Genomic DNA, 24,176 nt, shown 5'->3' on the forward strand with positions numbered 1-24,176 from the left:
ACAAAGAGAAGGTGGGAGATTTTTGAGATTAAAGAAGACTCACGAGGCATGACAGCTGAATGCAATACGAGATTCATAATCAAATCCTGGAAGGGAGGGAGTACCCACAAAAGACATTAATGGGATGATGGGGACATCTGCACAGGGACAGATATTCAATAATGTATCAAGATCACATTTCTTGAGAGTGATAATGATATTCTGGATTTAAGAAGAAGATCATTCTTATTCTTATACATGCTGAAATATTTAAAGTGCCATGATGCCTACAATTTATTTTTAAATATCAGGAACCACCCCCCCCCCCCCCAACCCGCCACAAAACTGTGCACACACACACAGAGGAAAAATCGCAAATTTGGAAAATGTTATCAATTAGTGTAAGTGAAGAGGGCATATGAGGTTTGTTGTACTATGTTCCCCCCTTTCTGTAGGTCTGAAATTCTTCAAAATAAACATGGGGAGGTACAGATTCTATACTTTTAAAACTGTTAAGAAGGCTATAACTCAGTAGGTGCATTTGGAAAAATATTGAAAACAAGTAGAATTAGCATTCGTTTAACTTATAATCGGTGCACCCCAACTTGATAAAAGTCCTCTTTGCAGAACAGCCAGAAAGAGGCCAATCTCATCTCAGCCAAAAAGCCTGGAGGGTCACAATGTTTCTTTAAAGTGCTAGAGGGTGAAGGAAGTGGCGCAAAAAAATCCTCCCAGACATTCAGAATTAGGAGTGACCATGTTTGCAAGAGAAGCAATTCCTAACTCCCTGTTGGACTTGGTTATTCTGGTACTCACCAAGACCGTTCAGGCGGGACCAGTAAAAGGCAGCGCTCAGACCCAGATGCATTTTCACTTCGTGCAGCCCAGCCTCCTCTCTCCCACCAGCCCCGAGTCCTTTCCCATAACGGATGATTGCTTAACTAATCGTCTCAAGCCGCTGCTGCCTCTCACGGCATCCCAGTGAACAAGGGCTGTTCTTCCTTTTCAGCGCTCAGCAAGTCCGCCTGGGAAGTGCCGAGGGACCAAAGGTGTGGATAGTTGGCCTGGATGACTCTGGGTTCCTTCTGGTCCACCAGGAAAATGGTGATGTGGTGACGGTGCATCCTGACGGCAACTCCTTCGACATGCTGAAAAACCTCATTGTCCCCAAACAGCGGTAGTCCCTGCTAGGGACTGACAGACAGACTGAAGGGCAGAAGCGAGGCGGGAGACTTCCCCTTGGATTTCTGCCGCCTGTCCTAGCCCGTGGAGCTGGAAGACTAAATCAGAGTTGTTGACGATTTTTTTTCTCTCTCCAATTAACCTGTTCATTCTTAAATTTTGTTTGGGGTAGAGGGCCGATCACTGGAAAGATTTAGTTCAGGTAAAGACCTGCCATAGATGTGAAATTCGTTCTCCCCTCTTGAAATTGGATGTGTTAATTGGCAAAAAAAAAAAAAAATGTTTTTACATGGAAACAGCAATGGAATAATTCACATTTTCCCAGTAGTGGAGATCTTTGTGCGTGCTCAGTCAAGTCCGACTCTTTGCAACCCCATGGACTGTAGCCCACTAGGCTCTTCTGTCCATGGGATTCTCCAGACAAGGATACTGGAGTGGGTTGCCATGCCCTCCTCCAGGGGATCTTCCCGGCCCAGGTATTGCCTCTCTTGCATCTCCTGCAGTGGCAGGTGGATTCTTTACCACTCGCCACCTGGGAAGCCCAGTGAAGATCTTTATCCCTAGACTATTAAAAAATGTTTTTAAAAAGCTTTTAGGCCCTGGTCATCGGTGAGTTAGGAGTATGGTAACACTGTTTACAAGAACCTAGGGAGGTGTTTTCCTATAGGAACGTACACTGGTACTTAGTCATCATTTTTTGTTTGTTTGTTTGTTTAGTGGAGAAAAGAGAAGGTAGATTTCTAAGCCTTATTCTCAGCCTGGTGGTTTGTGGTCCAATAGCAATGTCTACATGGCTACACAGGCACCCCTAGCTGCTCTGGTTGTAATGACCTTGTAGAAGGAATCAGCTAATTACTTTGACATTAATTAATGAGCTTTCCTAAGTTTAAATTGACTGAATATTCTGCCGTGATGGGATCAAGTTCAAGATCCTTAAAGCATTGATTAGGTAATTGCTTGGACGTGAGGGTGGGAGATTTGGCTCCAACAGCTGGAGGTGAAGTCTCGCTCTCATACCACACGCAGAGGAGGATTTGGAGCTTTAAGCCAGCTTCGGGCTTGCTTTGAAATAGAGAGCACTCCTGCAGGACTGTGTAGTGCGCACAGTATAGACGTACAAGGCATTTCATTTGTGAGTCACAGTTTTTTGCCCCCTTTTCACATTGCCAAAAAAGAGTTATTGCTATTGTATACCGTCAGTTAAGAGCATGTGTGTGTGTGTGTGCGTTTGTGTGAGGTCTTAAAAGAAGATGTTCAAAATCTGATGCCCTATGAGTCTCTGTGAAAGAACAAAAGAAAGGAAGCCTTTTGATATGCATTTGCTATTTCCAGATGTATTCCATGCTTTTTTCCATGTAACTCCTGTCTCCACTGAAGTTGAGACTCATACACATTACTTTTCAGCCTGAAGAGGCCACTTTTTGTCCGCTTTTCTCTCTTCCTGCCAATCCCAACTGAAATTAGTGGAAAGAAAAGCTGATGAGGCTCTCAGCTTTGAACAGAACCCCCTTATTGTGTCCTAGCACTGTCTTTCTCCAGCTTTACCCGGTCAGGCTAACTCCAGAAAGTTTGTGGTTTTCAGTATAAAAATCTGTCTACCTTTAGCCAGGCACAGGCAACCCCGTAGAAGGAAAAAAATAACATGTTTAGTCAAGTACACTAACCCAATATGTGTGTTTTGGAAATGTAACTTGAAAAGATTTCAGAAGTCATTTTTTGCAAATAAGGCTTCAACTAGAATTATTTTTCTTAACAAAACACTCTCTCCTAAATGCCCAAGTCTAAATAAAAGTTTGAAGTCCACAGCACCCCAAATTTACCAAATGGACTCACCCTGGAGAGGGCATCTGCAAAATATTATTAAGAAGAAAGTTCTCAGGCTAATGTTGCAAGTTTGACTTCTCAAACTCTAATATAAGGCACGCCATCTCTCAGAGCTGCCATCGTTAACTTTTTGCATTTCTTTGGGGGGTTATTTAATGAAAAACATGCTATGATTTGTTTTAAGCTGAAGTCCCACTCTAGACAGTCTGCTTTAGGGAAAAAATAATGTTATCATTTAATTTCCTTTTGGTAAATTAAAACTAATGAAGTGTGGCCATGTCACAGCAGATGGAGATGCTCTGGGCATATCGCTTTGCCCCTGTGCTTTCAAGACTGTTCTTATTTCTTACTTGTGCCGACACCCAGTTGTCTTGAGGGAGGCGAATAGACTTGGAGCAGATGCTGCGTTTTGCATAAACCTGACTTTGCCTCAGATGAACCAAAGACTTTTGAAATTCTGCTTCCTACAGAACAGCAGAATAAAGGTATTTTGCTTACCGCTGTTAGCATTAGGAAAACTTGCTACACCGCACTCATCAACTTGGGTGCAGTTTATGCACCCAGCGATCTAGGATCTCAAGGAGCTTTAAAGTCTTAACGAGAAACTGCGTTTTCCTCTTAAACTTTAAAACACAGCACCTAAACTCAGGATTGGCATGTGCTTTGGGGATATTTGAATTGTGCCCTTGTGTAGAGGCTGCGCATTGAGCATCTACCAGGTTACGTGAAAGGCAGGAAGGACATCAACCCCTTGGGGCTGGTAGCAAATTTCAGAGGAACTCTAAAATAGGACCCAGCAATAGCTGGGCTTCCCCTGCCCCCCTCCCCCGCCCCCACAGCATTCCTTGGCACTGGTCATCCTGGCAGCATGTACAGTGCTGGGGCACAGTCAGAAGGATTTGTGTCCCCCAGGGGCTCTCTGCTACAGCACGGTGACTGCCTGATGTGGGAGCATGTCGAAGGAGGGGTGGGTCCACAGGCCCACACGTGGGGTACCACGCACCTCCAACCCTACCCCACCCCCACCACCTCCACACACGGGGAAGACTATGTGGGCACCCCTCACCCTCGAATCTGGGAACCAGGAGAGAAGCCAGCCTCAGCTGACCGTTTCAGAATGCATAAAGGAGATGTTTTAGGCTTACATTCTGTAGATCTGTTTGGTCTTAATGGACAAAGAATGGAGAAACCGGTATTCCTAACTACTATGCATATTTGAAATAAAGCATTAAACCTCTGCATTTTTAGTTTTTCAAAGACTCATCTCTGAAACGTAATTACTTTAAACCGATGCCTATAAAAAGCAAGTCTACCAAAATAAACTTTGAGACTTTCTCTGTAGTTTGGGCTTATTTTTTATTTTTACCATGTTTCATTTGTCAAAATAAACAATTCCTTTTGGTTACAATATTTTTTATTCATATTTAAACATTTTAAAAAATAAATAGTTTTACATCATAAGGAATAGGTATGTGTAAGTATTAAGAAGCTGGTTGCTTTTTTAAAAATGTAGTTGTGAAAAATGTGTTATGTATCATACAAAAGAGAAGTCATATTACTCCAAAGAATGAAAGTCAGCAAACCCCAAAAGTTCAAAAAAATTTAACTAAAGTGAGAAATACATTTAATAATGTAAATTTTTTAGTTTAAAAATTTTAACAACAAATATAATTAATATAAGAACATGTTCTGTTCTTGTTCAATTGTTCTTCCTCTTTTGTGAGAACTACTTGACTTTTGTCTCTACAGTTCTTCCCCAAGATTTCAACCTTATTTATCATACTTAAGTTTAGGAATAGCTTGAATAATGCATCTTCGATAACTCAAGGGCTACAATTCACTAAAATTTCCACAGCAATTTTATGGAATTTATTTGAAATTTTCTTTTATCGGTAGCAGCCGCCGCCCCTCCACAGTCTACCTTAACCATCTTGAAAGTGTTAGTCGCTCAGCTGTGTCCAACTCTTTGCGACCCCATGAGCCCACCAGGCTCCTCTGCCCATGGAATTCTCCAGGCCAAGAATGCTGGAGTGGGTAGCCATTCCTTTCTCCAGGGAATCTTCCTGACCCAGGGATCAAACCCGGGTCTCCTGCATTGTAGGCAGATTCTTTACCGTCTGAGCCATCATAAACTACAGCAGACTTTATACAGGATTCATTGATGGAGTAAACCTCTCCCATCCTTAGGATCCAAGGGAGGAAGGCATGGCCATTGGGTTTAATATGATCAAAGGGGTAGGGGTAATCTTCAGAGCAGCACTTCACGCCCTGTTCACTTCTCTACAAAGGTATGAATGGAATGGCTTTTCTAGAAAGGGCTTCCAAGAACATAAAGGAATTCCTTTCCCTCAGAGGCCCAGTGGAGGAAGGCCAAACCAGTCTTGAACTGGGCTTATTTTTGAAATCCATTTCATCTGGCATTTTTTTGTCAACATGTTAGGAATCACTACATTTTTCTATTTTTGTGAAAGACATGTGTATTTATTAACAAGCTTTCTCTTCCAGAGCCTCACAGAAGTCGAGAAACAACATCCCCAAGCTTAAATGTGCAGACTAAAAGATGGAGGTAACAATGTCAGGTTGCTGTAGTAACTGCCCTGCTAACTTGGCAGAGTTGTTGTCCACCTGGAAGCCAGCTTGCATGGGAATCTTCCTTCATGTTCTAGATTATGAAAACTGCAGTGTTTGTTTAGGCAAGAAAGTTTTTCCTAGTACACATTTTATTTTTCAAGTACACATACCCTCATCATTAAGCCTATTTATGTTAAGGTTTATAAATCTATAACGCTTTTCTTTTCTGACAGTAACATTTTTTCTTAAACTGCTCCAGAAGTCCTCACAGTTGTATTTATTTATATAGCCCCCAATGATTAATAACAAGATAGACACAAACGCATTTTACGGTACTTTATTGAAAAATGTCAAATGAAATCTCCTGCTCATCAAACCTGCACCTTCCAGGAATCACGGGTTTAATTACGGGTCTTGACAGCATAAAAACAGTACCCCAGGCTTATTTTGTGTCTACACTCAGAGCAAGCTGCTCATAAGGTATGGCTAAGCGCAGTGTAGAGGTGTACGCACTGGATTCTTCTGACCTCGCCTCTTCACTGCAAAACACATGTTCCTAAATTTGCAAACTGTACCATAAGGCAACTGAACCATCCCAGGGAAGCAGACAGGTCCTCAGAGTGACACTGGCTGGGCGGCAGGTCCTTTCACATTTTGACAACGGTACATGTAGATGCACTCTGATTCTAAGAACAGTGAGTTGAAGACATTGGGGAACAACCTTTCCACTCTGAAAGGTGGACACAGTTTCCTAAAAGTAAACCATCTTTGAAAAAGCAGCAAAATGAGGGAGTGTTTATAGTGAGGAGCAGATTGAAAAAGTGTGGTTCAATGCACTGATCCACTTCGGAGCCATGACAGAATTTTTAAAAGTGAAATCTTGAAGCAAAAGTATAAAAATAAAAATTAATAGGAGTTTATTTTAAAAACACTGCTGGTGCTTTATAAAAAGATTCCTGTTTACCTGTTACACATGACATGTTCATATGGAGTTTTCTTACTCTGTAGAAAATGCAGAAAATGCTGAAGACGTGTACATCATTTCCATTACATCCCTTTAGCATGTTTTCTTCCGCGAGGCGCAGTCCATTGACAAGTTTCCATATTGCACATGCAATTTAACTAACTTTATTAGCACTACTGGTAGCAAACACGAGCCTAGGGAATTACAGGTCTGTGTGGGCCAGAGGGACTTTGCTTGTCATCATACTGGACAGGGGTAGCCAATCCATTGGGCACGGAAATCATCCACCTGTCACTCTCATAAAATATCTGGCTATATATATATATATTTTTTGCATTTAATGCCTATTCAATATATTCTGAAGGTGCTATTCTCAAGAGTTCACGAGGTTAGGAGGAAATAAAAACTTTGTGAATGCACTTGAGAAGCACACCCACATTCACCCCCTTGGTCTCGGCTTGTCGATGTTTGTATTCAAGGGTTAAATGAAAACAACAACGTTTCATGAGACTCATGAATGACTTGAAGACTGTGGAGTTGTCCATTCAGGGAACTTAAATCATCAATTCTGCCTTAAGAACCTAAAAAGGGCAATGAACACAGGAGGCTTCCCGGGCTGGCCCATCTATCTGACCATCTTCGGGTGGGGTGATCTCCTCAAAGTTACAACTGCTCCCCCTCCCCTCCAAAAAAGCGGGTCTGTTACTGAGCGTCGGGGGCGCGCAGGCCTGATTTCAAGGCGAGGAAACCAAGTCCCCCCCAAGGACGGAGTCGTTGGGGCCACCCCTGGGCGCTCGCTTTTTCAGAAAATCCAGCTCTCGAAGAACAAAAGGTCGGGCGGTCAGGGTGTCCCCGACGTCGCCGCTTCTGTCCCCTACACGGGCGTTTATGGCATCTACGGTTAAAAAAAAAAAAAAAAATCTAGAAGTCGGCGGCGGAATTCTAGTAAAATAGTCGTCTCTGTATAAATTAATTTAAACCGTGCATACACAGCTCGGCACCGTGGACTCGGTGAGGCGGGGAGCCCAGGAGGCCGGCCTATGGCTTCTCCGCGCGGGCGGCCAGCCCGGGCGGGTCACCTGCCGTTGGTGATGATGACCGAGGCGCCCAGGTAGTGCGGCCGCGGCGCGCCGGGCGGCGGGGCGGCGGCGGGGCCGGTGGGGCCGGGGGCCCGGGCTCGCAGGGCGCCGCCCGCCGCCTCGGGGGCGCCGGGGCCGCAGGCCAGGCCGGGGGCGCCGGGCGCCGCGCCCCCCAGCGGCCCGCGCCGCGCCAGCACGCGGTGATAGTTGAGCAGCACCAGCGGCAGCTGCGCGGGCGCGCCCGGGGGCGCCGGGGCCGGCGGCGCGCAGCACTCGGGGGGCGCGCGGCCCAGCGCCAGCCGCGCCCCGTCCCGGGCGGCCTGCCGGGCGGCCTTGGACGGGCCCGGCGCCGGCTCCTCGCGGTAGTGGCCGCAGCTCGGGAAGCTCGGCGGCGGCGGCGGCGGCGCGGTGTCTTCGCCGAACCTGCGTGCGGCGGCGGGCGCTGCGGGGACAGGCGACACGTTAGACGCCCGCGCCGTGGGAAGGGGGGCCCGCCCCAAGCGACGCACCCCCGGAGGGCCTGGGGCCGCCACCCGCCCGCCCGCGCCCGCCAAGTCCAATCGCAAGATGCAAGTGGCCTGTTCTAGGAGCCGCAGGAAGCAGTGAAGAGAAACAGGTGGCCGTAATGTTACTAAGAGCCTTGATTTAATGCCACAGAGCCGGAAGATTAGTTCAGTGTGTGAACAGTATAAAAAGCAGATAAGGCGGTCTTCGCCTCTCCCTTCCAAATGCGGGGCAGACGCTCGGACCACCTCTCACCACTGGCCACCCTGGGCTGGTGGCCACCATGCTGGACAGCGTTGGCCTACAGGCTTCCCTCTCCCAGCCCTACTCCTACCTGGCCCCAGGCTGCCACGATCTGGTTTTTTTTGCTTTTCCCTCAGTGGGGAGGGTGGAGTGGTAATCACCCTGCTCCTTTAGTACTGCCCTAATTAATGTCATAACCAGCATCACTAATTAGATGTCTGGAATCAGTTAGCTCCCCTCCCCTCTTTTAAACCTTCAAACATCCTTTGTCTTCCTTTAATATCAAAAAGACTAAGAAATCAATTACAAATTGCCCCAATTAGCACCTTTGGTCCAGTTTTTACCAAGTGTCTGACAAATGAAGTGGTTATTAACCTCTTTCACTTCCAAAATAGCAATTTAAAAAAAAAATCAAATACTGTGTTATCTCATTGGTCAACGCCCCCCACACACAAAATGTAATTCTTTCAAGTCCCGTCTCCAGTGGGTAACAGTTCCAGCTGTTAGGACAATCCCTTTGCTTTTTCCTTCCCCCGGCTGTGCCAAGGAAATCCCTGCTGTGGTCCTTTGGGGGACCCAGGGCACTGATGGGTACTGGGAATGCACATCTCAGGCCTGAACCGCCCTGGTTGCTGACATGTTGTTTTTTGAACTGGCTACTTCTGAAAAACATGTCCCAGTAATCTCCGAGAATGTCAGATTTCTCCTGGATCTAGCCCTCTTCTTGTGTATCTCAAAGGCTTGTTAAGACTGGGGTGCAGCACACAGCAGGAAGTTTGCTCAGCAGCCAGAAGAGCCGCAGGGCCCGACCTGCCTCCAAAGAGCGAAGGAGAGGAGGGGACGCCAGGCAGGTCACTCGTCGGGGGCTTGTAACGTCCACCCAGCCTTCAGCGGTCCCACAGGACTCCTGCACAAACCTGGTCTACAGTCTCAACAGTGGTTAGGTCTGGGGGGCAGCCCTCAATCCCCTCCTCCTACCCTCTGCCTGGGGTTGTCCTGGGGAGGAAGCAGGGGTCTGTCTGGGCCTGGGGGCAGCTGGTGAACCCTCCACAGAGGACATCTGTCTGGCTGCTCGCTGGACGGCCAATCATGTCTGCCTGCCAAGCCCTGTGGTAGGTATGATCCATGTGGCTTGTGCTCCCATCTTACAGATGAAGAAACAGTCCTGGAAGACCTGTGCTATTTGCCTTAGGGTGGGCATCGGCATTTCTGTCCCCGAGCCCGTGATTTTCCACCACTGCTTCCCGCGTTTCGAAAACTGGCATGAGAAGAAAACCAGCAGTGTCTCGTGCTCATTTTGGGGTGGAGTAGAAAGTAATCATGAAATAAATACAGCTGGGGGTTCTCGGGACCCATGTGCTGTGCTGCTTAGTCATGTCCGACTCTCTGCGGCCCCACGGACCATACCCCGCTAGGCTCCTCTGTCCACGGGATTTCCCGGGCGAGAATACTGGAGTGGGTTGCCATTTCCTTCTCCAGGGGAATCTTCCCGACCCAGGGATTGAACCTGCATCTCTTGTGTCTCCTGCCTTGGCAGGCAGATTTTTTTTTTACCACTAGTACCACCTGGGAAGCCATATAGGAAAATCACGTTGCCTCCCTTTTACAGAGCAGAGGGGGTCCAGGACTTTTATGGAGGGGGGCCCAACAGCCCGTCTCCACCGTCCCTGGTGCCCACAAGGCACACGGGCGCAGTCGCAGCCTCGGGAAGTGCTTGCAGTGAGGGCAGGAAGGCATGGTCACTCCCGCTCAGAGGCAGAAGGAGTGGCGTGTTTGCCCAGAGCCTGGGCATCCTTTCTCCATCTGCCACCCACCGCCACCGCCGTCCACCGTCCTGCCCGTGCCCCTCGTGTAAACAGGACCCACCTTCGTAGCTTGGCATCAGGCTGTGCCGAGCAGGGTTCACCGGCGGCTCGGAAAGGCTCTTAGCCGGAGACGGGCTGCCCGGCACTAGGGGGCTGGCATAATGCCACTGGCACTCGCTGCCGGCTGGCAGGGCGCTCAGCAGAAAGCGTGCCACCTCACACGGGGGTCCCTGGGGCTGTCCGAACTTGGCCGGCAGCACGGGCTTCTTGCCGCTGAAGACGTGAGAGTCCAGAGGGAAGGGTCCGTAGTGGTAGGAGAAGGGCAGGCCGTAGGACGGGGCGTACAGAAGGTCGCCGCCTTCTGAATGGAGCTGCTGTTCTGGGGGAGCCGGGCCGTGGGCAGGGGGGCTGGCCCTCCAGCTTCCGAGCTGGCCGCACTCCAGTTTGTCCATTTGGAACGAGCTGTACTGCTGCGGAGCACAGAAGATGGATGAAGGGCCCGCCGCGGGCGGGGACGATGGCGGCAAGCTGCCTACTCACCCCGCGGTGCCTGCCCGTGTCCCGGGGCCACCAGCGCGGTCCCGCCAGGGACAGGTGGCCAGCTGACAGCCCTCCGGGGACCCTCCCCCTGCGTGGAAAGAGATCGCCTCACCCCCAAGTGACAACACAAGCCACATGCACCTTCAGAGAGCTTGCAAAAGACTTTAAAAAAAGAGACGGAAGTGTTTCCATTCCAGACAAAAACGCTCTGGAAACATGGGGCCCCAGAGTCCTGAGCCCTGACTACATGAGCTCTGATCAGCTTCCCGGAGTGAGTCCTCTGTCTCTGAGACCTGACTCACCCACCTGGCGGTCGGCTGGGCCTGTCTCCCCCAGGCCGAGTCTCTACCCTGGGGGCAGGATGGCCAGAGGGACTTTGCCTCCCTGGAGAAACGACCCGGCAGGGAGACCCCTGAATGCGGCTGGAAGCTCGCCCTTCCTTCAGGTGCCCCGAGCCCCGGCGGGTGTTACCTGTGCGGGGTAAGGGTTTGCTCTCAGCTTCGTCTTCATCTTCGTGTTTTTGGGCTTAGCTAACTTCCTAGTTTCTTGTGAGGTAGGCAAGGCGGTCCTCCAGGAGTCCTGGGACTTGGACGTGGACACCTGGTCCAGAGACAACTGCAGTTCCTTGTACTCGATGTCCCTGAGGAGCCAGAGCGGGACAGGTCATGTCCAAGGGCCGCGAGGAGGGATGCCCTCCCAGGCCCGTTCCTGGGCTGAGTTCATCTGAGAAGCTCCTCCATGTTACTGCACTAAGCGGATGCGCTAGGCTTTGAGGAGTGGCCCCCCTACCCCGTTGTAAAAGCCACCTGCAGCTTCGGGCTTGGAGACCCCGGGAGATGCTGAGGGAGCCCGGTGTTCTGTGGCAGGAAGTCAGGGAGCGTGGGGTAGTGCTCTCCCACCTAACAGGGCCCCCAGACACGTTTCCTGGGGACACCATGTGCCACGAGGCAGGATGTCAGGGCAACAAGGAAGAGGCAGGAACCGCTCATGATCAGGTGAGTGTCTGTGGCCTGGCTGCTTCCCTGTTTAGCACCAGGGAGGGTAAGTGGGGTCCCTTGAGGGTCACGGAGCCTGGCTTCCAGCCTTGTCCACTTCCCTGCTCGGGGCACATTCCTGCCCTGAAGAGCCAGCCGGGCACCGGCACACTCGTGGGAGGGGAGCTGCCCCACGTACCGGCCCCAGCCCATGCAAATTGGCTCAGGAAGAATCACCGCAGGACCAAAATGCTTTCTCCCCTACAGTTCTGCTAAAATCACTCTACCTTGAAAAAACAAACAAAAAAAGCAAACACTCACCTCCCAACACTCCCCCGCCCAAACCCCAGGCAACCTGACAATCATTCTGCGAAAGAACAGAGAGCCGCAAACCTCACTGTGTTAGACAGAAGGCACGAGAGACGGGGCCCGTGCAGGGTGTGTCTGGGGGAACTGCAAGGTGTGGAGTTCAAGGTCAGAGCTGGGTACAACATACAGCACATAACAACATGGTGGGCAGAGAGTCGTATTTGATTCCAGGTAGACTTGTGTCCTGTGGCTTCTAACGGTCTTAACTGCCACTGAACTGAACTTCTGAGGCCTTAAAGGCAGTAAATATTCATTATAATTTACAACCGGCTGTATAGGCAGACATGGAAAAAAATGGGAGGTGCGAGCAGGATGGCCTGAGTGTCAGTGGGCCCACAGAGTATATGTTTGTGTTCTCAGTCTGGGACGTGCACCCCCTTTCTGTCGTGTTCAAGAATAGGGGGGCATCGCCTGCTCTCCCTCTGCCGCCCACAGCCCCTCACCCGGGCCGCTGTGCCCGGGGCAGGACCACGTTCCCACCGCTGCCCTCGATGCTGACACAGAAATCGTTCAGAACCTCCCAGACAACCAGACTGTCCAATGAAACAGAACAGGAGACAAATGAACAGTTCCAGAAAGAGACAAGGAGCGAGACATGGTGCTTAAGGGACCGATCTGATGCGGGATGGGGTGGCGGGGGGCGGGGGGAGGAGAGAGCAAGGAGAGAAACAAATATGTCTGACTTACGTGAGGACATAATTGACACTCACGATGCAGTGCGGCCGGGACGAGCGGCTGTTGTGCACGACGGTGGCGTAGCTCTGCACCCACACCCAGCCGCCCAGCTTGGACAGCAGCCGGTAGTACTTGGTGGTGACCTGGCCCTTCACCAGCACTGCAAGCACAAGGGGACAGGAATCCCGAGGGACGGTTAGCCGGACCCGCCTGTGCAGAGGCTGCCCCCCGCGGAATGACCTACAGCCCTGGTTCTGGACCTTTCTGGGGCCGAGGACACCTTTGAGAACTTGACAAAGGGTGTGAGCTTTCTCTGAAGGAAGATGCATGTGTGTGTGCGTGCACATACACACACGCAGGGTTTTTGCTTCCAATTTTATGGGGCCCATGGGGCAGTCTCTCCCCTCCCATGTGAAGAACTCTAATTTAACTGCTTTCACTGGGAGAAGCATTAGTCCCCAAACAACACGCACCTGGCAGAGGGATAAAGCTGGTTTTGCTTTTTAGTTTCCAAGATGCCATAATTATGCTAAAATCCTGGAACTCTTAAGAGGTATAAGGAATGGGGAGCGATGTAGTTACTTAAACACAGTAGTAAATTAACTGCATTCAATTAATTGTTGAATGGTTCCTGATCTTTGCTGTTCCCCAGAATGTGTGTGTGTGTGCACAGCGTGTCCTCAGTCTGTTACTTACTGCCATTTATACTTCTTTCCAGTATTCCCGCCTGGGAAATCCCGTAGACAGGAGCCTGTCGGGCTACAGTCCACGGGGTTGCAAAGAGTGGGGCACGACTGAGCAAGCATGCACATTGATCCTAGTAACCCTAGTTCTCCCTCGGCCCATGAATTTCCCATGTTGCTCAGGTAGGAGTGACCTCTACATGGCTGAAAGTTGCTGAAAACTGGGCCTGTGGACCCATCTTCTCTGCAAGACTGCAGACTCTGGACTGCTGGAGAACCACTTCTCAAGCCTCCAGGGACTCCTATACCACACTGGTTCCCCTCAGGGCCTTCGGGGGCGGAGGGAGGTGGGCTGCGGGGGTTTTGGGGGGAGGGGAATCGGTGAGGTCCTTGTGGCAAAGACTCAAGGGCCCAGAGATTCCTTGTAGTCCTGCTTAGAATTCAGGAGAAAAGTGAGGGAGAGGTAACTCTCTGATAATAGGGAGGAGGATAAATAAATTGTGGAGTGCCAAGCAGCCATTAAAATGATGATTGAGGGAACTTCCCTGGTGGTTCAGTGGTTAACAATTTGCCTTCCAACGCAGCAGATTATGGGTTCGATCCCTGGTCGGGGAACTAAGACCCCACATGCCCTGGGGCAACTAAGCCTGTGCACTGCAACAGAGACCCAATGATGCAGCCAAATGATGATGCATAAGAATTTATCATATGATGGAGAGTATGTCTGATCTAATGTTAAATGAAGAAAAGACAAGACTCAACTGCATCGAGTATAATCCTAATTATGAAAAAGTGTGTGCACGTACACACACACACAGCTAACTGTATGATCCCGGACAAGTTACTAACCCCCTGAGTTGCCCCGGTTATTAACAGGAGGACAGTCACAGTTCCCACCCCATCGGGTGCTGTGAGGGTTAGAGCACCTATGTGAAGATTTAGGACCACGGCAGACGTGCGTGAAGGGCTCCATACATACCAGCTCGCACTTATCAGACTGACACAATTACAGGTAGTTTTCATTTTCTCTTCCTGATTCTCTAAATTTCCAACAAGCAAGGGGTGTTAAGTTTTAAAAACAGAAGGAAAATTTATTTTTCACGTAGGCAAACAGTCTGTGTGGGGGTGGGACGTGAAAATACAAGGTCTATGAGTATCCCCACTCCTTAGGGATGAAGCCAGGGACAAACGAGTAACCACTGTCTGGCCCAGAAGCTGAGGCCGAGCTCTGGAACAGCACAGAGACCAGCTCTTTCCTTCCTGGGCTTAATGTCTGCACCTCAGCGGGCTCACTGCGCAGGAACAAGATCCCACGCTAAAGAGTGTAGCCCAAGGTAGTAGGTAAGAAGAGAGCCTTTCCAGCGCTTCTTTCTGAGGATCGCTTTTTTATGCTTTTATTTTGGGGCTGTGCGCAGGGAATCTTAGTTCCCGAACCAGGGATCGAACCTATGCCCCCTGCAGGGGAAGTGTGGAGTCTTAACCACTGGACCTCCAGGGAAGTCCCAATGGCTGCTATTTGAACAACAAAATACAAGGTTTCTAGTTCCAGTTCATTTTCGCATGCACTGCCTCATTTATCCCCCTATACCCATGGCAGGTGGACACCACCAGGAAACCAGGGCTAACACAGCTTGAGGGCATGCTGGGGCCCAAGCCAGGTGCTCTGACTCTCATTTCTCCAGGCCTGCTGAGGCAGGATGGGGCAGCGGCCCTTCGAAGGTTCTGCAAAGCTACTTATGGGGATGGGTGTGAGCCAACGTACAGGGGAAACTCAGTTTACAATTTGCTCATGGCCCCCAAAGAGAGGCCACAGGGTGAAGCCGAGGCCCTGTGGATTTCCTGAGATGTCCTTCTTTCTGGAAATGAAACGCTCATTAATCTCTTTGGCTTTGAAATCTATTCCTTGCAGTATCTGTAAAGCCCCTGGGACTATGACAGTATACTTTTCCTTTTTCTTATCTTATACTTTAGGGTTCCCCTTATTCCTTACACTATTCCTAAAATCTCCTCATAATCACCTTAAGCTAGATACAATGAATGTTGGAGTATTTATCCTAACTGTTTTAGATGAGGATTCAGATGGCAGAACTTGCAGCTATTTTATTAGCTCTGACCCTTCCTGATTCTGCCAAGATTAAACTTAGGTACAGAGACCAAACAAACATAGGTATATGTTAAAAAAAAATTTTTTTCCTGCTCTGTGACTCATGCTGATAATACATTGATATAAGTTGAAATCCTAGATACTTAGTCACAATATTATTTGGTTTGTTGGAGCTCCTCATCCAATCTGTTGAACTGAATCAGCTGTCTGACAGGATCCCAGGTGAGTGCTAGGACGCAAAGCCCAGCTAACTGTGGTGGTTCGTGGGGGTTGGGGGGAGATGTCCCCTAAGCCTTCAGCTGCCCCTCTGTCTGGGCTGCAGCGTCTCCCACATCAGGGGACCCATGCCCAGGTGAGAGCCAATGGTCATGGTTTTCCGAGGCCACGTAGGAATAGAACTTTTGGTTCCACAAATGCACTGTCCAGAAAGATAGATAGCCTTCCTGGTTCCTCCAGAATTCCTCCTGCTTCCAGATTTTTTCCTGGAGGCAGAGCCAGGTCAATGAGCTGGCCTCTGGAAGGAAAGTAAACTTTGGCCACAAGCATAAGTTCCATTTCTGTTTTGAATTTTAAGAGCTAAAAGGATGCCAATGACACCTGTTGGCTTCCCTGGTAGCTCAGCTGGTAAAGAATCTGCCTGCAACGCAGGAGACTCAGTTCAATTGAACCCAGTTCAATTCCTGGGTTGGGAAGATTCGCTGGAGAAGGGAACAGCTACCCACTCCCGTATTCTGGCCTGGAGAATGCCATGGACAGAGGAGCCTGGTGGACTACAGTCCATAGGGTTGTGAAGAGTCAGACACGACTGAGTGGGACTTTCACTTCATTTCAATGCCTGTCACAGGTTGAAGAGCATCCCCTCAAAAGACATGTTCTACATTCTAAATTCAAGAACCTGTGAATGTGACCACACCTGGGAAAAGGGTCTTTGTAGATGTAATTAAGGATCTTAAGGATGTTAGCCTTCTGGATTAGAGAGGGCAGTAAATTTAATAACGTGTCCCTGTAGGAGACAGAAAGGAGAAGACACAGACACACAGGGAGACGAAGCAGAGACCGGAGTAGGAGGCCACAGGCCAGGGGTGCCAGCAGCCACCAAGACCTGCAGGAGGTGGGAAGGCTCTGACCCCAGAAGCTCCAGAGGAAACCGGGCCCTGCCGACGCCTTGATGTGGGACTTCTGGCCTCCAGGACTGTGAGACAAGACATTTCTGTTATTTCATTGCCACCCAGTTTTGGTATTTGGTTACGGCCGCAGTGTGGTAGACTCAGCTTTGATCCCTGCGTGGGGAGATCCCTTGGAGAAAGAATGGCAATCCACCCCAGTATTCTTGTCTGGGAAATTCCATGGACAGGAGCCTGGCGGGCCCCAGTCCATGGGTTCTCAAAGAGTCAGACACTACTGAGTGACTACCACTTTCACTTCTGACGGCTGCCACAGAAGACTAAACCACCCCCGTGGGAAAGATGTAAATGTGGTCCCCGTGTTCCTCTGGACTCTCGTCTCTGTCTCTGGCTGCCAGTGGGCCCCAGGGAGAGCTCAGCTGGCGAGACTGAAGACAAGCCATGCGGTCCTTAGGGGAGTGGGTCTCGGTGTGCCTGCATGCCCCCCCAGCACCCCACTGCTCTACACCTGCTGCTGGAGGCAGTCTGGTTGGTAAGAAGATCTGGAAAGCCCAGGGGGTGGGGAGGAAGAACTTCCAGAAGGCCGCACCGTGCAACGTCTGCATGGTGACATAGCACAGAGGACAGGTTCCGCAGACCCATCGGGTCATACCTGTAAACGCCTGAAACTGCTCCCAGGGAGCACGGAGCACTGTACTTTCTAGATTACTTCCTGTTTCCTGGCTCATAGCTCCCACTTAAGGCATGGGCTCCCCACACCTTTGTCAGCAAAGCAGAGCTGCTTCAACCTCCAGACTCTGCTTGGAGGGCAGCATCTGGAAGGGATCTGTGTGTGAGTTAAGCTCCATCGTCCGTTTCAGTCCAGAGGCCAGAGAAGCCAGCAGCAGAAGCCAATCTCCCTGGAACGTCAATCAAAAGTCCTCACTGAAAATAGGAAAACTCCTTTAAAGTGTATCTTTTTTAAAAAAACCATTTTTATTTATGTATTTTTTGGCTGTGCTGAATCTTTGTGGCAGTATGGGCTTTTCTCTAGTTGTGGCAAATGGGGGCTACTCTCCGGTAATGGCATGCAGGCCTCTCACTGCAGTGGCTTCTCTTGTTGCAGAGCATGGGCTCTAGGGCTCGAGAGCTTCAGTAGTTACGGCTTCCAAGCTCCAGGGGACAGGCTCAGAAGGTGTGGCACACAGGCTTAATTGCTCCACAGCAATTAAGGGATCTTCCCAGATCAGGGATCGAACCTGTGTCTCCTGCACTGGCAGATGGGATTCTTTACCACTGAGCCACCAGGGAAGCCCTCAAGTGTATCTTCTATCTGAAGACCAGCGGACATTCCATGGACATGTGTTCACAGACATGCTATGTTGGTGGCATAGAGTTGCCGTTACCACCAGAATGCCCTTGGATGGGTCATGTGTTCTCCAGCTGACCATAAGCTCCACCACTCTCTTGCCCTGAGCCCGTCCATACATTCATGTTACATGACTGGCCCCATAAGCATTTGAGTCTATGACTATTATGTGTCATTTAGAGTGTGTTCTCTATGGGTCTACACCAGTTGCCCTATCTCAGTTCAGTTGCTCAGTCGTGTCTGACCCTTTGCGACCCCATGGACTGCAGGACGCCAGGCCTCCCTGTCCATCACCAACTTCCGGAGCTCACTCAAACTCATGTCCATCGAGTCAGTGATGCCATCCAACCATCTCATCCTCTGTCGCCCCCTTCTCCTCCTTCCTTCAATCTTTCCCAGCATCAGGGTCTTTTCCAAGGAGTCAGTTCTTTGCATCAGGTGGCCAAAGGATTGGAGTTTCAGCTTCAGCATCAGTCCTTCCAATGAATATTCAGGACTGATTTTCTTTATGATGGACTGGTTGGATCTCCTTGCAGTCCAAGGGACTCTCAAGAGTCTTCTCCAACACCACAGTTCAAAAGCATCAATTCTTTGGGGCTCAGCTTTCTTTATAGTCCAACTTGCACATCCCTACATGACTACTGGAAAAAATATAGCTTTGACTAGATGGCCCTTTGCTGGTAAAGTAATGTCTCTGCTTTTTTAATAAGCTGTCTAGGCTGGTCATAGCTTTTCTTCCAAGGAGCAAGAGTCTTTTAATTTCATGGCTGCAGTCACCATCTGCAGTGATTTTGGAGCCCCAAGAAATAAAGTCTGTCACTGTTACCACTGTTTCCCCATCTATTTGCCATGAAGTGATGGGACCAGATGCCATGATCTTTGTTTTCTGAATATTGAGTTTTAAGCCAACTTTTTCACTCTCCTCTTTCACTTTCATCAAAAAACTCTTTAATTCTTTGCTTACTGCCATAAGGGTGTTGTCATCTGCGTACCTGAGGTTATGATATTTCTCCTGGCAATCTTGATTCCAGCTTGTGCTTCATCCTGCCCAGCATTTCTCATGATGTACTCTGCATATGTGTTAAATAAGCAGGGTGACAATATACAGCCTTGACGTACTCCTTTCTGGATTTGGAACCAGTTTGTTGTTCCATGTCCAGTTTTAACTGTTGCTTCTTGACCTGCATACAGATTTCTCAGGAGGCAGGTCAGGTGGTCTGGTATTCCCATCTCTTGAAGAATTTTCCACAGTTTGTTGTGATCCACACAGTCAAAGGCTTTATAATTTTGTTATGACAGTTGTTGCTTGATATATGTTCCACGTGTTCAGGCTTCGAAGCCTTTCTGGAACACTGAAGTGTTTTGATAGTTGGACACAGCCTGTGTTCTCTTTGGCATTGGGGCCTGGCCCACTCTGGACAGGGGCCACCCTGGAGAACTAGATGAGATTCTCCATTACTTTGGATGAACAGCCACGCAGACATTAGGTTCTTCCAAAACACTGTGTCCACAAGAAATCTGCTCAGTGTCCCGACACACACTTTCGGGTTTATCAGTATTGGTCCCCACCCCACCTGTGCACCAGGCTGCCCCTTGCCCACCCCCAGGACCTGCAGGTCAGGCCCCCCACCCACATACAAGAAAGAGTCCCCAAACGCTTCACGAAGGGAGCAAGAAGGCAGGCTCCAGCCGGGGAGCCTGTCCCCAAGGCCCTGTGACGGAGCTGCAGGACCACCCCTCAGCCACCAGGAGGCAGTGAGGGGAATGAGTCAGGAGGGCCAAAGACATTTTCCAGAGAAGCCCCTGGAACAGCGGTCCCCAACCTTTGGGCATCTGGGACCGGTTTTGTGGAAGACAGTTTTTCCACAAACTGAGGTGGAGTGGGGGGGATGATTTTGTGATGATTCAAGTATATTACATTTATTGTGCACTTCATTTCTATTATTATTACATCAGCTCCACCTCAGACCATCAGGCATTAGATCTCACAAGTTGGGGACCCCTGCCCTAGAGGGCCCCCTTACAGAATGTTCTGGGGGGAGCCCTGGCACAGTCCCCCTTGGAAAGCTCAGCTAGGCATGCCCAGGACCATGCTGGCCACAGGCCGAGGTGCCGTGAGGTGCCGGGGCCACCCCTGCCCCCTGTCTCGTGGCCTCTGGAAACCTCAGCTCCCCAGGACCACGCTGGCCACAGGCCGAGGTGCCGTGAGGTGCCGGGGCCACCCCTGCCCCCTTGTCTCGTGGCCTCTGGAAGCCTCAGCTCCCCAGGACCACGCTGGCCACAGGCCGAGGTGCCGTGAGGTGCCGGGGCCACCCCTGCCCCCTGTCTCGTGGCCTCTGGAAACCTCAGCTCCCCAGGACCACGCTGGCCACAGGCCGAGGTGCCGTGAGGTGCCGGGGCCAACCCTGCCCCCTGTCTCGTGGCCTCTGGAAGCCTCAGCTCCCCAGGACCATGCTGGCCAGCCCTGCTACTCCTTGCAAGGCTGCGTTTCTGGAAGGCGTTGATTCTGTCTTTAGGGGCTGTGCTTTTTCAGACTCTGTGGACTCCTGCTCCCGGTTAAGATAATATTTTGAAGAATGTGTGAAAACCGTATGGCTGACCATGGTCCTCCAGAGCCTCCCTTTGTGATGTCCGATCAGGCCTCTAGCAGAGCCCTGCGCCTGGCTCCTGGGTTCCAGATTGTGGTATGGAGAAGACAGCTTGGCCTGGGAGAACCGGAGGGTGACCTCCCTTTGGTTCTGGGTGTCCACAGCTGTTAGTTTTCTTCTCGAGCTGAGTTACCTCATGAACTGCCAAGACAGAAGGTCCGTGCGTCTCACAAGGAGGCGGCTCCCCCGGGGGCCTTGGAGGCCTGAGGGGCCCAGCGAGAAGGCCACCGTGGCCACGTTCAGCTGCGGTGGCTTGACAAGAAGCAGCCAAGGCTGAGTGGGTGCCCAGGTCTCAGGCAGCCCCCAGGGCAGCTCTGGTGTGGGTGGACTGAAGGACCCGAAGCCCCGTCCCCGGGGGCCATCATGGAGACTCGTGGGGACCCTGCATGGTGGGAGGCTCGGCCGGGCCCCTGAGCCACCAGGGCAGCCAGAGACAGGACCGAAAAGTCACGTGGTGAAGGGATGCGTCCCACCTTCTCCGTCTCCTCACCCGTCCTCCCCAAGCCAGGGTGTCCAGCAGGAACGGGACTGTGCTCACCCCCCGGGCGAGGATACAGACACTGAAAAGAAGCCCTTTTCATGGGCTGAACTGTTTCCCCCGCCAACAAGTTCACATGTCGACGTCCCAACCCCAGCATCACACAACATGACTGCGTCTAGAGACTGGGCCTTTAAAGAGGTGATCGGATAACATGAAGTCATGTGGGTGACCCTGACCTCGTGTGAACAGGTCCTCAGAAAGAAAGACAGGAGAAGAGAAGGCCCAGATGCAGGATGGTGAGCACGTGAGAAGACTGCTGGGCATCCACACGCCAAGGAGAGAGGAGAGAATACAGCCCCGTGACCCCCGACCTTGACTTCCGGCCTCTAGGTCAGCCGGAAAACACACTTGTGCGGCTCCCACCCCAGTCTGCTGCATTCTGTCAAGGCGGCCGAGCTGACTCTTGCGGTCCACGCGGGAGCTGAGAGGAGGGCAAGCCGTCCAGACACAGCCTGGCCCAGGGGCGGCGTGCCTCAGACTCGCCTCGGGAACTCGCGTGTGGAGAACACTTCCCTGCCTGACAGGGACCTGGGGTGGTGAGGGCAAAAGGCCCCCACGGAGAGAGGAGACCGGCCCAGGCAGGAAGCGAGGGCAGCTTGTGGGGAAGCTGAGCAGACGCTGTGGAGAGTGGATTGTCACGTGGGCCGATGCACCAGAAACTCCCAGAGGCCCCCCTTCCTCCCGAGGGGCCCCACTGTGCTGACAGAGGATGGATAAGCAGGGGGACGCGACACCCCAAGGGCAGCCTCGGCCAATGCCCAGAGGGGTGTAAGTACCCTCACCCCCTCAGCACCCACCGGGGACAGGGGTCCTGCCCGGCTCCCAGGGTCCCCAGGGGATGGAGGGCCCGTCTGCTGCGCTGGCTGACGTGCTCCCTCCCTCAGGGTCTCCTTCCCTTCCACGGTCCTTCCCACTCACTACCCTGCTTCAGCGACCAGATAATCTGCTGCCCTTGGACCTGACTCAGCTTCTGGAGTTTAAGGAAGTTAAGGTGACGCCAAACCTCCGAGAGCGAGGCCTCGGGGACCACAGGTTCAGCATCGCCCGAGCTCCATGCCGCGAAGACCCGCCTCCAAGCACCTGCCCTGGTTGAGGACCATCATCGCTTTCCTCATCAGAAGCTCCAGCTCTGAGGGTCAGTGACCTTCAGGGTGGTGTCTTGGCTGCTCTGAGGGGGCGTCTGGAGGGGGCAGGTCCCAAGGCTGAGACCCACCTCCGCCCGATGTGTGGGCAGGAGCCTGGGCTGTCACTTTGCTGAAACACTGATGTGGGGCGTGGGGAAGCTGGCGGAGGGGAGCTGGGTTGGATCTGAGGCCACAGCCATCCTCCCCAGAGCAGGCTGCCCTCCACTCTGGGCCTCCTGCCTCTGCAGCGGTTTATTGGCCACAGTGAAGGTCAGAGTCACACAGCAATCACTGGCAATACCGCTGTTCTCCATCTTCTTCGACTGACCAATCCTACAGCTCATTTGGCAAAGAAAGCCGTGCTCTCTCTGATAAACCCTCCACCTTTCCTGCGTGTCTCTTAGAAGCCTGGGTGCACCTTCCCCCTCAGGGTCTCTTTGATAACCTCAAGGTCTGGAAATCCCCATTCCAAATGAAGGAAAGTTAATTCATCACGTGAATCGCAGGAGACCTCGCAAACACACCCCCTTGCAGGTCTGGGAAGTCACATGAGCTGGGGAAGACCAGGGGCTCCTGGTGGACATGCTGGAGACCCATCGAGTGGTCAGAACCACTGAAGACCTGAGTGCCCAACAGGCCAGGGGACCAGTCCCACCGACAGGCCTCTCCACTTCCCGGCCCACCCGCCCTCAGGTTCGATAGGTGAAAAGCATTCAGTCCACATCGGGGAACCCGGGAGCTTCCCACTGGCCACCACCATGGCCAGTTTCCAAAGCCCGAGTTGAATTTATTCTGCCTGAAAAATCCCCTGCTCCCTTTGGCTAGCTAGGCAGTGTGAGAGATATTTAAACATGATATTTAAAACAAAGACTTTTAATTCTGTTAGCTTCCTTTCTCTGCATTTCCAGGTCAGATTTCCCAAGCTGCTTCCACTCTTTGGGGAACAACTCTCCCTCCATGTAATTCAAGGATTTACTGTTAACTCCTGTGCTGCAGAGAGAGGCTCCCAAGCCCTCCTGTCTCGGAGGGATGGGGCCGGGACCCCCTAGGGCTGGGGCTTCCCCTCGGATACCCCGACAGTGGTGGGGGTGTGTGTGGAGCTGTGAATGCTCCCGTTTGGTCCCCTGCCCCCAGCCTGTCCTCCCTCCTAGACCGTTACCTGGTGCACACTGTCTTCCACGTCCCAGTCCACTCTCCTTACTCCATAGCACGTGCTCCCCACTGCTCCCCTCTACCGCCTGCCCGTTCAGGCCCTCAAAGATCTCATTCTATAAGGGACACTTCCCACCCTGTTTGCACAAGGAAGCCTTCAAACTCCCGCATCAGTGACTCTACCCTAAAAACCCATCCCAACATTAGGCAGCTGCTTCCTACCAAGCGGGGCTTTAAGAAGGTCAGGGATGTTTATATGAGAGCATGACTGGCCATTTGTACGAAAAGAAAGAAAAGGCTGCTCACAGTTCCGTGTTTCTGAGCAGGGAGAGTTCTTTCCACGTGACTTACAAGGAACAGGAAGAAGCCACCAGGTCCGCCCGGCCAACATCCCAGTCGTCACGGGTCTCTGCCCTGAGTGACTCAGGACGCGAGAACAGTGACACCCTGGTAACTCCCAGGCTGACCGGGTCCCAGTTGTCACCAAATGGCCAGGCAGCCCCTAGACCCACCGTCTGCCTCCAACCAGCCCCACAACCTGTCCTCTGATGCCTCTCAGTCCTCCTCACACAGCAAGAAGCAGGACGTGCCATCAGGGCCGCGTCACAGAAGCTCTGGCTTCCCCAGCCCTCTGCAACCCACGAACAAGCACCCCTGAACCGGCCATCAGCATGGCGGGGCTAGACACTGGGAGGGTGAGGTATTCTACTCCATCCCAGTTATTTGCTGCCTCAATTTGGATT

General features: G+C 51.4%; 2 protein-coding genes across 3 annotated transcripts in view; one reads left to right on the forward strand and one right to left on the reverse strand.

The window, feature by feature from the left end:
• HLCS (holocarboxylase synthetase) overlaps nt 1-4,393 on the forward strand; it is a 190,708-nt gene extending 186,315 nt beyond the window's left edge. For both annotated transcript variants that reach the window (XM_061167342.1, XM_061167343.1), the window contains exon 11: nt 989-4,393. In XM_061167342.1, coding sequence (XP_061023325.1) covers nt 989-1,160 — 172 coding nt within the window. In that variant the 3' untranslated portion in view covers nt 1,161-4,393. The remainder of the gene's footprint in view (nt 1-988) is intronic.
• Nucleotides 4,394-7,595: 3,202 nt separating this feature from the next.
• SIM2 (SIM bHLH transcription factor 2) overlaps nt 7,596-24,176 on the reverse strand; it is a 48,067-nt gene continuing 31,486 nt past the window's right edge. Inside the window, exons 8-11 of the mRNA XM_061167968.1 lie at nt 12,722-12,869; nt 11,163-11,331; nt 10,213-10,621; nt 7,596-8,041 (exon numbers count right to left, since the gene is read on the reverse strand). Of these exons, the coding sequence (XP_061023951.1) occupies nt 7,596-8,041; nt 10,213-10,621; nt 11,163-11,331; nt 12,722-12,869 (1,172 nt within the window). The remainder of the gene's footprint in view (nt 8,042-10,212; nt 10,622-11,162; nt 11,332-12,721; nt 12,870-24,176) is intronic.

This window comes from Dama dama, chromosome 19 (assembly GCF_033118175.1).
Source record: "Dama dama isolate Ldn47 chromosome 19, ASM3311817v1, whole genome shotgun sequence".
NCBI classification, from domain to species: domain Eukaryota; kingdom Metazoa; phylum Chordata; class Mammalia; order Artiodactyla; family Cervidae; genus Dama; species Dama dama.